Genomic DNA, 12553 nt, shown 5'->3' on the forward strand with positions numbered 1-12553 from the left:
ATGTACAAAGTGCCCTCAGTTGTGTGTGTTTGTCCCATAATACCTGATGTAAACGTCTCAAACTTTGGGTCTGACATACACCATCTGCATTATAATAACGAAAAGCTAAAGCTAACAATGGAGCAATGTGAAAGAATAAAAACTAAAGTAAATGTGAGCTGAACTGAACTGAGAACAAAAGTTTAAAATAAACTAAAACTACTGAAAAAAAAGTCAAGTATATACCATTTGTTTAAAACTGATTTTTTAATTTGCACAAATATGAAAAAAAGGCTTCTCTGACTTTAAAGGGAGCTCAGCGGCGCACTGTGGGGACAGACAAAAGGCAGACACAAAGAAGAATATGTGAAAATGGAGCAGCGGCAGAGAAATCTTGACTTTGAGTACTCAATGGCATCTTTTATTCAGTGTTAAAAGTTTTTTATGAACCTCAGCAAAGATGAGTATAATGACATCTCTATTGCTGACAAAAAAAAGGAGAGTTGACAAAATTGCTGTATGCTGCGGATATGTACTAGAATTTTAAAATACAACTTTGAGGACTTCTCAAGAAAAGTAAAGTGAGTTCTCTTCGTAAAATCAGCGGCGTAGCCAGAAACTGTAAAAAAGTAAAGCCGACCACAAGTGAGCCATGATATAAAAGGTCTCATTTATTCATTTATTACACAGGATATTTGTTAATAAAACATCTGCAAAAAATAAAATCAACCTCACTCTGTAGATCTCGTGTTATAAGGGTATATGCGACCAGGATAATTTTAAAGCACAAAAGCTCAGACTTTCTTTGCATAGACTGCACCACCATTAGTTCCCATCAAACACTCGTATCAGCTTAACAAGGCCGCACAGTACAAAGCACTGACCCCGTTTAATTCGCAATCCTCTAGAGTTTACTTACCAACGGGCCCCTTGTGTTTGGATTCCTCTTTGTAAATGGAAGGTAAGAGCATCACTAATTGCGCTAATTGACCTGAACTCTTTTTGACTATGATAGTTTAGCTGTCGCTCTGCAGCATTACAAACAGTTTGTGCAGAGTTTAAAGGGGTGTCTGGAACATCTGGAGGCAACGGTGCTACATATTTCTATTTTCCTCCTACTTTTTTCTCATTTGTGAATGTAAAGTTCCTCTTTGTTTTATTTACAGGTCAAAAAAACAAAGGTAAAATATTTTCAAAAATACACCATAGCTGATTTTATTCCTCTAAATTGGTCCATAGAGTAAATGATGAAGAGAGCACAAGGTTATGAGCTATCTACCTAGTTGTCTAGGGTGCACATCAAATTAACAAATGCCTTAATCCCTACAAGTAATCCCTCAAGTAATCACCATAATTCATAATTCTTTGAGTTCATTTGAATGTCAGTGTTTATTTACATAATCAGGTTTGGGGGTAAAAAATCAAAAGTGCTATAAACATCGTGGAAGGTGTTTCTAATCATGTTTCGAGTGTTTTCGTCCCTTTATGGCTGAGCTGATGGTGAAGCTGATCATCAAAGTGCCTTCATAGTCAGTAATCCAAGACATAGACATATTCTTACCTCACACAGGTATATAAAGAAAAGAGGAAATTAATATAAAGAAATCCATTTCATCCAGCAACGCTGCCAGCGAACATCTGTGTAATTAAATTTTGTCAAAATTAAACTGATTTTGTGTTATAAGACCAGACTGATGTTGCCATTTAGCTTTTAGTTAGACTCTAATCTGAAAAATGGTTTTTCTTTCAGCAAATTGAATTATGGATAAAAGTTTCCACCTCAAAAACACACCAAAAAAAGAAAACGTAAGGTATCAAGTATCACAAATTACACACCATACCATCATATCCAGTGTCCACGCTTTACCTTGCAGAAATTCAAGTGATGTACCATCTGAAGTGGGGAAAAGGCTAGAATCTATGTTGCTTAAACTGCAAGTGGTCAATAAAATTACATAGAAAAGCAGACTGGCTTGGGAAAAGAACTGCATTTTCTTTTGTAAATGATTATAAGGATGTCTGAGACAAAATCACATTTAAAAAAAACCCTTTTGAGTCACACCTTATGTGTCCATTGAGTCTTTCTGTGAAGTTTCAGCCCACAGTTGTTCCAGAAATCTGAGAAATCTGCAGACACGTCAAGTAATCTCTCACAAAGAGGTCTTTTATTCCAGCAGTGCGCACAGCTGCCCCCCATAATGTCCGAGTTTGTACGTGTTCCAGGTCTCCTGTCCACCATCGACACAGGCCACATTCATGATTAAGTGCAGCGTCCTTTTTTAAAAGGGGTCAGTGAAAGCAGCACCTGTCAAGTGGCGTATTTCAGCTTAGGTGTCTGTGAATTACAGGAGAGACTGGAAAGAGAAGCGATCCCAGTGGTGGTCGCGGTGCCTTGGCTCTCCACAAACATCGGGTCCAGGCAAGCGACTTTGGCAGCGAAAAAAGCGTGAATACAGTGAAGCACTGCGAAGAGGTTTGAGAACTCCAGCTCCTGAGAGAGACAGAAAATCAATCCTCAAATCACACACGAGCGATTAATTTTTATAGAGCCGTGCTGCTTTGAAAATCTTGTTGACTTATTTTCTGGCATGCAACATTAAACATCCGTCAAATTTAATTACCTTTGCTTCGATAGATTTGGAGTCTTGATTTTGGAATAAAAACTTGATCTTGCTTTTCCCGTCGTCAGACGACCCTTTTAGTTGGGAGAACTTGTATCTCCACAGCACTGCCTGAAACGCAAACGCAACAACATAACTAAAGCAAAAACAATATGTCTTTATTTTCCGCGCTCAGATTTGTGAATCATTTCTGGTGTCACTTTTTTCATGAATAAGTCACGTTAAAATCCACGCGGATCCGGTGAGAAATGGGGCACGTCAGCAGATCAACCAGAAACTGGAGTGTTATTTTTACCACTGGGGAAATTTAACCAGCCACAGTAATTTCACCTGCATAGCAGAGCTTCGGTGATTCAATTAATGCCGAACCGAATAAACAAAAGCTGTGCATTGACTCAGTTTCATGGCTCCTCTTGTAGACAGCTAGCCAAGTTATTTGCACATTCCTATACTGTTGAAACAACTCCCACCAGCCTAATTAAAACTGCAACATCAGTCTGATTAAATCTTTTAGCCCTGCAATACAGATGAACATTTTTCATTTAACTTAAAGCAGATATTCACGAAGCATTTTCGGTGTGCAGCCACAGAAGTGTCACCTCTCCTCTGCTTTGCCTTTAAAATTCAATCTGGCTCCCGCTAACCTTGTCAGAGGTGCCGATATCACCATCTCCTTCATGTCAATCACTGCATTTCATATTCTGTATCTTTCTTGCATGAAAGATAAAGAACAAAATCAGCTTCCTCCTAAAGCCACACCCGACCAGTGCAATGCTCATTTTTATTCCTGCTTTTACTTTTCCTCTATTTTGTACCACAAAATCAACACATTAATTTGCAGTTCATTTACAGATGAAAAGAAAGAAGTAAATATTGATACTCTGATATGATTAAATTACCACAAATCCTGAACTAAATCAAAGCATCTCCATTTTGACTGCATGAAGCATTGAACCAAGGCTTGCACATTACTGTGTCAGTATTACAATCCAAAATATAGCAGTACGAGTGCTTAATGACCTGTATAATGAGAATGTTTGTAACAATCATTTATATTGCTTATTTGTTTTAAATATTCAGTTTATTGAAATCAGATATTATTTTTCATTCACAGGGCAACTGTAATGCTAGATAAGGAAAAGCTGCTTGCGATGAGTAGGTCATATACAGACTATATGAAAACCTATCATTTCAGTCTTGCTGTTCATTTCAGGGACAAATGATCTAATTAACTGCAAAATAACTCACCGCCCACTTTATTAGGCGAGTGTATACCCTCCTAGTTCCTTTCAGTATTGCACTAATTCCTCAGAGATTTGGTCTGTATTCACATGACATCATCACACAGTTCGGCAGAGTTGTCGGCTGCGCATCCATGATGTGAATCTGCCGTTCCACCGCCATCCAAATGTGCTCTATTGGATTGCGATCTAGTGACTGTGTTGTGGCCATTTGAGTACAGAGAACTCACTGTCATGTTCAAGAAACCAGTTTGAGCTTGTTTGAGCTCATGGTGTGTTATCCTGCTGAATCGATCAGAAGATGAATAGACTGTAGTTATAAAGGGATTGACAGGTTTAGCAACATTACCCAGGAAGGGTTTGGTGAGTAAATGATCAGTTGATATTAAGGAATCCAAAATGTGCTGAGAAAATACCCCCCAGACCATCAACACCACTACCACCAGCCTGAACGACTGATACAAGGAAGCATGGATCAATGCGTTCATATTGTTTACGTCAAATTCTGGCATTACCATCTGAATGTCAGAGCAGAAGTCGAGACTCTTCAAACCAGGCAACGTGTTTCCAGCCTTCTCTTGTCCAGTTTTGGTGAGCCAGTGTGAACTGTAGCCTCAGTTTCATGTTCTTAGCTGACAGGAGTGACACCTGGCGTGCTCTTCTGCACGCTGGTTGTAACGCGTAGTTATTTGAGCTACTGTTCCTGCTGCATCTGCTGCATCCTTTGATGCTCTTTACCCCAAAGAACTGCCGCTCACTGGATATTTTCCTCTTTTTTGGACCTTGTACTATAATCTCTAGAGACAGTTCTGTGGGAAAATCCAGGTTTTTGAAATACTCAGAGCAGCCAATGCTCAAAGTCACTGAAATCACCTTCCTTTCCTATTCTGATACTCAGTTTGAACTTCTGCAGATCCTGTTATGGGCTGATTAGATATTTTAGCTACCAAACAGCTGAATCTAATTAAGTGGCCGGAGAAACAGAACAAAATAAACAGCAAGAAGATTTTAAAGATGTGATGTTTTCAACGTTTCTCATTGATTGCATACTTTGTCTCCAGTAACCAAAGTTATCTAACATAGTGACCTAGTGCTTGGTATTTGCTCTGATTATTTTCTATTGTTTTGTATAGGTTAAACAGCTCTATAAGTGCCTCAGTTTTTTTTCTCCAAAAATAAGCACCAGAGTGACTGCATCAGTCATCAGTTTAACAAGAGAAAGAGTGTCAGCGGGAGCCATGATTTCTTTGTTTCCTATATAAATCACTGTTACAACTGTTTCTTCCAGGGTGTACTTCTTTTTTATGATACACGAGTGGCCCTTTGATTTAAAATCTCCAAAAAAAAAACAACCATCAAGAAAAAAATGATGTTTTTTTCTCATGTGTTTTTTTCACTCAGCCTGCAAAAGTGGAGGATGTGAATATTTGTGTTGCATGAGTGTAATAGTGCACTGTAGGCTGAAAAGAGACTGTCTTACACACAAGTTCTAGCCACATTTACATTATACATGTTCCTGTGTTTGCCATATTGTCTCCATATCTTATCTTATCTACTGTACTGATATCATACTGATAGCTTTCACCTTTTAATTGTATGTTTCATTAAGATTTTTTATGGAAAGGCAAATTCTGATGAATAAACACCTCAGTTATATTCCTGCCTTTTTTCTTCCTCACTGAAATTCACATTAACCTGGTTTTTAAATCCTGCCTTTTCCAGCTTTCAATCATGGAGTAATTCTGCTCCATGTATTTGTCTGCACTTGCAGTTTACATTTGGATTGTAATTTGTGCATTTCTGCCTGTAAACAATATTCTGGCAACATTTTTTATCATCCCTGGGGGACACTGGAGCTTCATATTGCAGGAATTAGGGCCAAAATCTTACAGAACAATATGTCAGTGCTTGTGTCCTGCTCATCCACATAATGTGCACCAGTTGAGTAGTCTGCTCTAAGACCTGGTGAAAGGCCAAAATGAACTGCAGGCAGGAGTGAGACGTTTGAGCTTGGGGGAACCAGCTGTCAAAACGAATGTGCTCAAACTCAAAATGCACACAGTGCAGAATAAGTTAGCAGCACCATAAAAAGGAAAAGGGGAAGCTGGGGTGCCGTGATTAGGTTCATCAAACTGGGTAAAATAATGAATCTCCTATTGTAAGTGTCCCATTTTTGTATTGATGACAAAACACTGTCCTTCACTCACCTTTGACGCAGCATCAAAGCACACAAAGCCCATGCCGAAGTCAATAGTGAGTCCCATAAGGTGGCTTTCCATAATACAGGCGTACGTTTTACACTGCATAACAAGAAAAGAAGATGTCAACCACAGGAGTTACATAAGGACACAAGAGCATCTTTGCTCTTCTGCTAAAAGTCATGTGGGCGTTATCAATCTCTGCACTAAAACAACTGAGAAGGAACCGCATGCAAGATTTAAACTGTCACAATTCCCGGTACATTTCCTGCCGTTCAGGCGCAGACCTGTATCCTCTCCACCTCCAGGAAAGTGGCCATCTGGAAAGCTTTCTCCCAGATCAGCAGCTCACACTCCAGCTCCACGCTGAAGAACATGTCCTCCCCACTCTCTGTCTGAACACTGAAGCAGTGCTTCCTCTTGTCCAGAAGGTCACTGTCCTAAAATAAGTACAGCAAGGCAGTCTCCTGAAGCGAATTACTAAAGCATTTTAGCAGACAATGTTTTCCTCTTATGGGTCTTTGCATAGCTTTACATAACCTAAATTGTACAGGCAGTCTAAGGTCAGCCTACTGTATATCTGATTGAATATGTGAATCTATATGAATTAGGTTTGCCATAATGAGTTTCTAGATAATGAACTCAAGATAAATTCCCACTATGAAATTCAAAGTGACCTCGAACCTGGAGAGAATGAACAATGAAATGTGAACCTTGAGTGTCTCTGTGGGACTGGAAAAGAACACATGCAAATTAATAAGTGAGTTATATAAGGGCATTCCTCAGATTCAGTTTGCTACTTAGTATTCTCAGTGTATCCGATCTGAGAGATGCTTCTGTAAATGTTCAGGGAAGCAGATTAAAAGAAGGACCGACATACCTTTAAAATCTTGCACATTATCTCGTACACAGTAAAGCTTTTCTCTGCTCTCGTCCAGTCCCATGTTGTCACCTGAAAATGTCACATCCAATTTTCAAATTTTATTTGAGGAATGTATTTGTTTTGGTAGAAATACTTTTAAATAATATTGCAATTATTTGCAACAAAAAAAAACAAAACAATGTCAGGACAACATAAAGATAAGTTTGTGTTTCATTCTTGAAATATAAAATCAAATAAAGAGCCGCTATATTTACTATAAACTCCAAAAACTGCAGTTCCTCTAATGACCACTTGAGGCTATCTCCAAAAGAGGGGCCAATCCCCATAGAAAGTTTACAACAGAAAGACACATGGATATTGACTTGGCCATTTTTCAGCCATCCTGTATTAGATTTGCTGATGTGATTGGGATCCCTGTCCTGTTACATGATCCAGTGTAACAGGACAAACTTTAGCTTCCAGAGTCAGACTGACATTCACGATGACTCAGTGACTGCAGGGTACCCAAATCATCACCCCTCCACCACCGTGCTTGACAGTCAGTATGAGGTGTTTGTGCTGATATGCTGTGATGTTGCACATTGTGGGTAACGTCTCCACTTTGGACATTGTCCCAGAAGTCTTGGAGTTTGTTCAAATGCAACTTTGCAAACCTAAAGCTGCCATGTTCTTTTAGAGAACAGAGGCTCTCTCCTTTCATACTTACTGAGTCTTTTTCTATTTGTATTATCATGAACATTTTTTGCAGTTTCTCTGAGCATTGCATGGTCTTATCATGTAGTAAATTTGCAGGGGCATCCACTCCTGGGAAGACTGGCATTGCTGATGATCAGTTCATTGTTTAGCAGCACCTGGCTCCTACCTATTCTATAGATTCCTACAGTGATACTAATAGGTAATATCATGCTGGCTCTAAAAAGTTTATATAGTCTGTTGTACTGAGCAAGAATTGTTTTTACTGTAATCTTTTACCCACTGATATAAAACAGTTGGTTAATGTTATGTAATTTAGAACAAATCCGAGGTTACACTGTAAGTAATAACACAACAGATAAACTCATTTATTAATCTTTTACACTTTAACGTTTACATTTTTGGTTTTGAAAAGTCTACAGAAAAGAAGCCACCAACCTATACTCTTTATAGTTTCATAGAAATGTTTGAAATCCAAAGCCCTCAAGGCTTGCCGTGCCCATCCACAGATTTCTAAAACATGACTGTACAATAGCCATTTGTGTCCACAGTTATTGATGAATGGTTGTCGGACTCAGCTGTCTCCTTGCCACGTGAATGGAAATATTTGTCACAGGTAACTTCAACAATAAAGAATCTGGTCGTCACTGCTGAATAGGCAGGCTCCTACATCCCACCATCTATTCACATTAGCATTTTCCATTTATATCAGCACATTCACATTGAGAAGGCAATTTCAGTTATCTATCAATCTTTTCTCATCTCCCGGACCATCGACAGCTTATCCCTCTTGTCATAATCACCTAAGTGGCTGGCAGAATGTAAACAGATTTAATGATCGCCATCAATCAAGTGAAAGATCAATGCAGCACAAATGATTATGAGTGAGCTGCTTCCTTTTTGCCTAAGCATTTTCTCCCTAAACAATACATTAGCATCAAATGAAAATCTCCCGATGGAGCTGAATGACATCCATTCAAATGCAGACGCTGGCAGGAAAACTTACAGGAGGTGCTGAAAACTTGAAGAGGGAGGAACCCCTCAAAGCGAGGAACTTTGGTGAATACATTCGGTCCTGAACGGAGTCCTGCTCCTTCTCGTCAACCCAGCCCATGTAGATAATCTATCAGAGGGTAAAGACAACAAAGGCATGTTATTTTATGCCACTCTGTAAAATCTAATGAATAGTTGTTGAAAAGCTCTAAAAACAGACTTTAGTCAGTTTAGTTTAGTGGTTATTCGGTGCTGCTATATTTGACCGAGTACAAATGGCTTGTACGGTAGTCATAAAAGCAGTGCACTGTAGTCTTTAAGAGAAATACTGATCTAATATTAAAGTTGAATAAACTTTATGGGTTTTATGATCCTTTAATAACAAAAGATTTAAATTAAAATCTATTTTCCATCGAGTTCAGATGTCTCAAACGTGTGGCTCCATGGCTACATACAGCTCTTTTTCCCATCTGCCTTTGGTTTCCTGTGGCTTTCACAAAAAATTAGATGAAAGGGAAAATAGCAGAGTTAATTGTTTAAAATTGTATTTCTCATCAAAGTAAAAAAAAAAAACTATAAAAAAAACTTTTAAAAAACTTAAAAAAGTATGTCTATATTCAAGGGTGTGTCCAGAACCCCACCATGGGGTGGCACCAGCCCCCCTGGATTACTTGGTGTATCCTTCCCACCAAAGCACTAGATCAGAGTACTGTTAATCTTGTGATCTCCAACACCATTAGAATGGAGCATATTAGCTCTTTAACGAGTACTTCAACGAGGTTTTATTTCCACGTTATTCTGCTTTTATTTTGAAAGCTTTAATTACTTGTTGTTTCGTTGTTAAAATGTATCATAACAGATCAACAACAATATAAGTGATTAAAATCAGTCATCAACAGCAGCAATATGAAGATTTACATGTCAGTAATTCAATATTCAGTAAATATTACGTATATGGCCCAGAAAGCGGTCATTCCACCTAATGAAAACATTTACTTTAGCTACTTTAAATATATTTTGAATATGTGACCTGTGCACTATTAAGCTACGTAAGTAGGATTGTAGCTTTTCTTCTTCTTATTATTATCTAAATACAGTTTTTTCACTTTACAAAACAATTTCCCAACACAAAATTATATTTAAACCCTTGTGCAGTGCCACTTTTCACATAATAATACATTTTTAATATGCCACAGAGATGACGGGGGGGCTGTTTCTACACTGACTCAGTTTAAATACTCGGATTTCCTGTGGGCCCCCCTGCTAACTGAAACAGCCTCTGCCTTTAAATTAATTTGTTTTGCTAACATAAATTTATTTGCTGGCTTAGTGCATCTGTCGCTGGGTTTTAGTCAAAATGCGATTAAAACTGGCTAACCCCACCTAACCCCCCTTTTACTATTTTAAAGCTATTATATGTTTTATGCTATATATTTTATTTTTGAGCATTATTGATTATTATTGAGTCGTTTATACAAAAACGTGCAGGACTCATTGAAGGAGTACACCCTGAACCTAGAGTTGCCAACGTCTCACAAAGCTAACTCTATAATTTCTTAAAAGCAAATAGAACATGTTATTATTCTAATAAAAATCCAAAGATAAAGTACCAAATTATCAATTATTATAAATAACCCAGTTCAGAATTTCCAAATTGGCCAAGATCAGTGAACAAACTGGTGACTGGTTTTCAGGGTCCCTGCATTTTGGACCCTGAGCTCTTTCTGAGTTCATGATTTGTTTTGGTTTTAAGAGATGATTTATCAGGTCTCTCCACTCTGCCTTCTTCCCTCATGTGTGTATTTAAGTCCTCAGTTCTTTGTCACGTCGTCCTCTTGAGCTGCATGTTCCCTTTTACCTGTTTTCTCTTAGATTCTGAGTCTCCTGCATTTTTGACTCCTGGGGCCCGTTCTTCGTACGTCGCTTACTACATCCAAGATCAAATGACACATCCAAGATCAAATCATCGCGCTAACCGTGAGCTCGCTAATCCGGTTCCCCGAACACGCCTGCTGTTGACGATTAGTACAGCTGGACGCAGTAATGTGACATCACTGGGTGTCGTAAAAGGGGCTACGCATCGATAGTAGAAACATTGATCGGCAACCCGCTGATTGGTCGGCGAAAATGTCGAAGGGGCGCGCTCGGTATTTTCCGGCAGCAGAGCAAGAACTCATGAGTGAGGGATTTCAGGAGTTTCAGAGTTTAATTAAAACGCAAGAGAAAACTGCAAAGGCTGCAGAAGCAAGGAGAGAGGGCTGGCAGAAAGTTGCTGACAAATCAAACTCGTAGGTAATTTAATAATAATACTAATAATAATGGATTGGGTTCATATAGCGCTTTCCAAGGCACCCAAAGCGCTTTACGATACCACTATTCATTCACTCCCACATTCACACACTGGTGGAGGCAGCTACGGTTGTAGCCAGGCTGCCATATCGCGCCATCGGCCCCTCTGGCCAACACCAGTAGGCGGTAGGGTAGATCTATCATATGACACTATATTGTCCAATATCATATGGCATTATATTATATTATAATATGTTATATTATATCCCCTTTCACATTAGAGCCACAACAGGACCCACAAGAACATGGGAACAAGTAAAAGTGGAATACAGGAGTATTCTACAGAATGGTAATATTTATCTCTTAGATTGCTTTTCGTCTCTTGGCAAGGTAATACTGGCCTGTAATACTCTGTTTGTTCATAACAGCAACCAAGAAAAGGGCAGAGGAAAAAAAGACAGGTGGTGGTCCTGCACCCCCTCGTCAACAAGTTGGTTATGTAAATAATACCCTCACGGGAAAATCGATATCTCTCTATGAGCACACTGTCGCGCTGAGCTAAAGGATCCTGTCTGTCCCGCAATATACGCTGAATTCTGAGGACTCTCCTTATCAATCTTGCACCTTCCGCAATGGGTGGCTCGCGTATACGGACAGGACATGGCTGCGACAGACTTCCCAAATCCACCTTCGCTTTTATAGCCGTGGTCTCTCATCTTGATTACACGAAGTAATTTACAATTGCTACTCTGAAATATGAATTACATCTGTAATAATCACATACATGTAATAGAATGTTAATAGTACATTTCCCTTTTTTAGGAAATGACCTGTATGTATCTGTGTGACATCAATAAAAGGATCAAGTGCTGCATTATCTTTAGTTACATTGATAATATTTATTTATGGTGAAACAGTGGTGGAATATCGCTGTTGCTTTCGTATAAATGAAGCGGACATACCTGCGTGGCCGCGATCTAATCCTGTTTACATAAAGTAAACCTGCTCCCGAGCAGGTTTACGCTTACGGCTCTGTTGCTATGACAGCAAGTCCCGGATGAGCTTCGGGGAACCGACTGATCCAGGATCACGCGAAATCGTCAACAATCTAATCCGGCTAACCTACTTAGCGAGGTACGAAGAACGGGCCCCAGCTATCTTAGTTTTTGCATTTTAGTTTTCCTGTGAGTTTTCCAGCAGTAAAGCTGTTTTGAGTTTAGTTCTGCTTCTAAATCCTGCAATTGGGTCCACACTCTGCCTGGTGCTGACCAGTGTTGTGTGTGTGACACGTAATTCTCACGAAAGACACTGGCTTGTTGTTTTACACTGTGGTTTTTTTTGGAAAGATTAAACACATAAGCTACAAGTAGAGCTGGGCGATAGAACGATAACGATATGTATCGCGATATAACTTTTACTCGATAGAGAAATTAAGCTATCGCGATAGACTCGCCGCTCTTGTCCTCAAAAAAAAAAAAAAAAAAAAAAAAGGTCAGCCAATCCAAATTAAGTAGCGCGGAGCCGAACCAATCACAGCCGCAGCGTCACGTCGCGTGACTTGTTACCATATAGCACAAGTGCCAAGCCGCACGTGTGTTTGTTTGGGAAGCAGCCAGCGGGTAATGGAGGAAATGAGTGTGCCGACTAGAAAAATCA

General features: G+C 39.2%; 1 protein-coding gene across 2 annotated transcripts in view; it reads right to left on the minus strand.

Moving 5' to 3' along the window:
* Positions 1–630: 630 nt before the first annotated feature.
* Positions 631–12553, minus strand: part of sntg1 (syntrophin, gamma 1) — a 42641-nt gene continuing 30718 nt past the window's right edge. For both annotated transcript variants that reach the window (XM_026150064.2, XM_026150065.2), the window contains exons 14-19: positions 8622–8738; positions 6920–6991; positions 6327–6479; positions 6049–6141; positions 2601–2711; positions 631–2470 (exon numbers count right to left, since the gene is read on the minus strand). In XM_026150064.2, the coding sequence (XP_026005849.1) occupies positions 2288–2470; positions 2601–2711; positions 6049–6141; positions 6327–6479; positions 6920–6991; positions 8622–8738 (729 nt within the window). In that variant the 3' untranslated portion in view covers positions 631–2287. The remainder of the gene's footprint in view (positions 2471–2600; positions 2712–6048; positions 6142–6326; positions 6480–6919; positions 6992–8621; positions 8739–12553) is intronic.

The sequence above is a fragment of the Astatotilapia calliptera genome, chromosome 18 (assembly GCF_964374335.1).
Source record: "Astatotilapia calliptera chromosome 18, fAstCal68.1, whole genome shotgun sequence".
Taxonomy (NCBI): Eukaryota; Metazoa; Chordata; class Actinopteri; order Cichliformes; family Cichlidae; genus Astatotilapia; species Astatotilapia calliptera.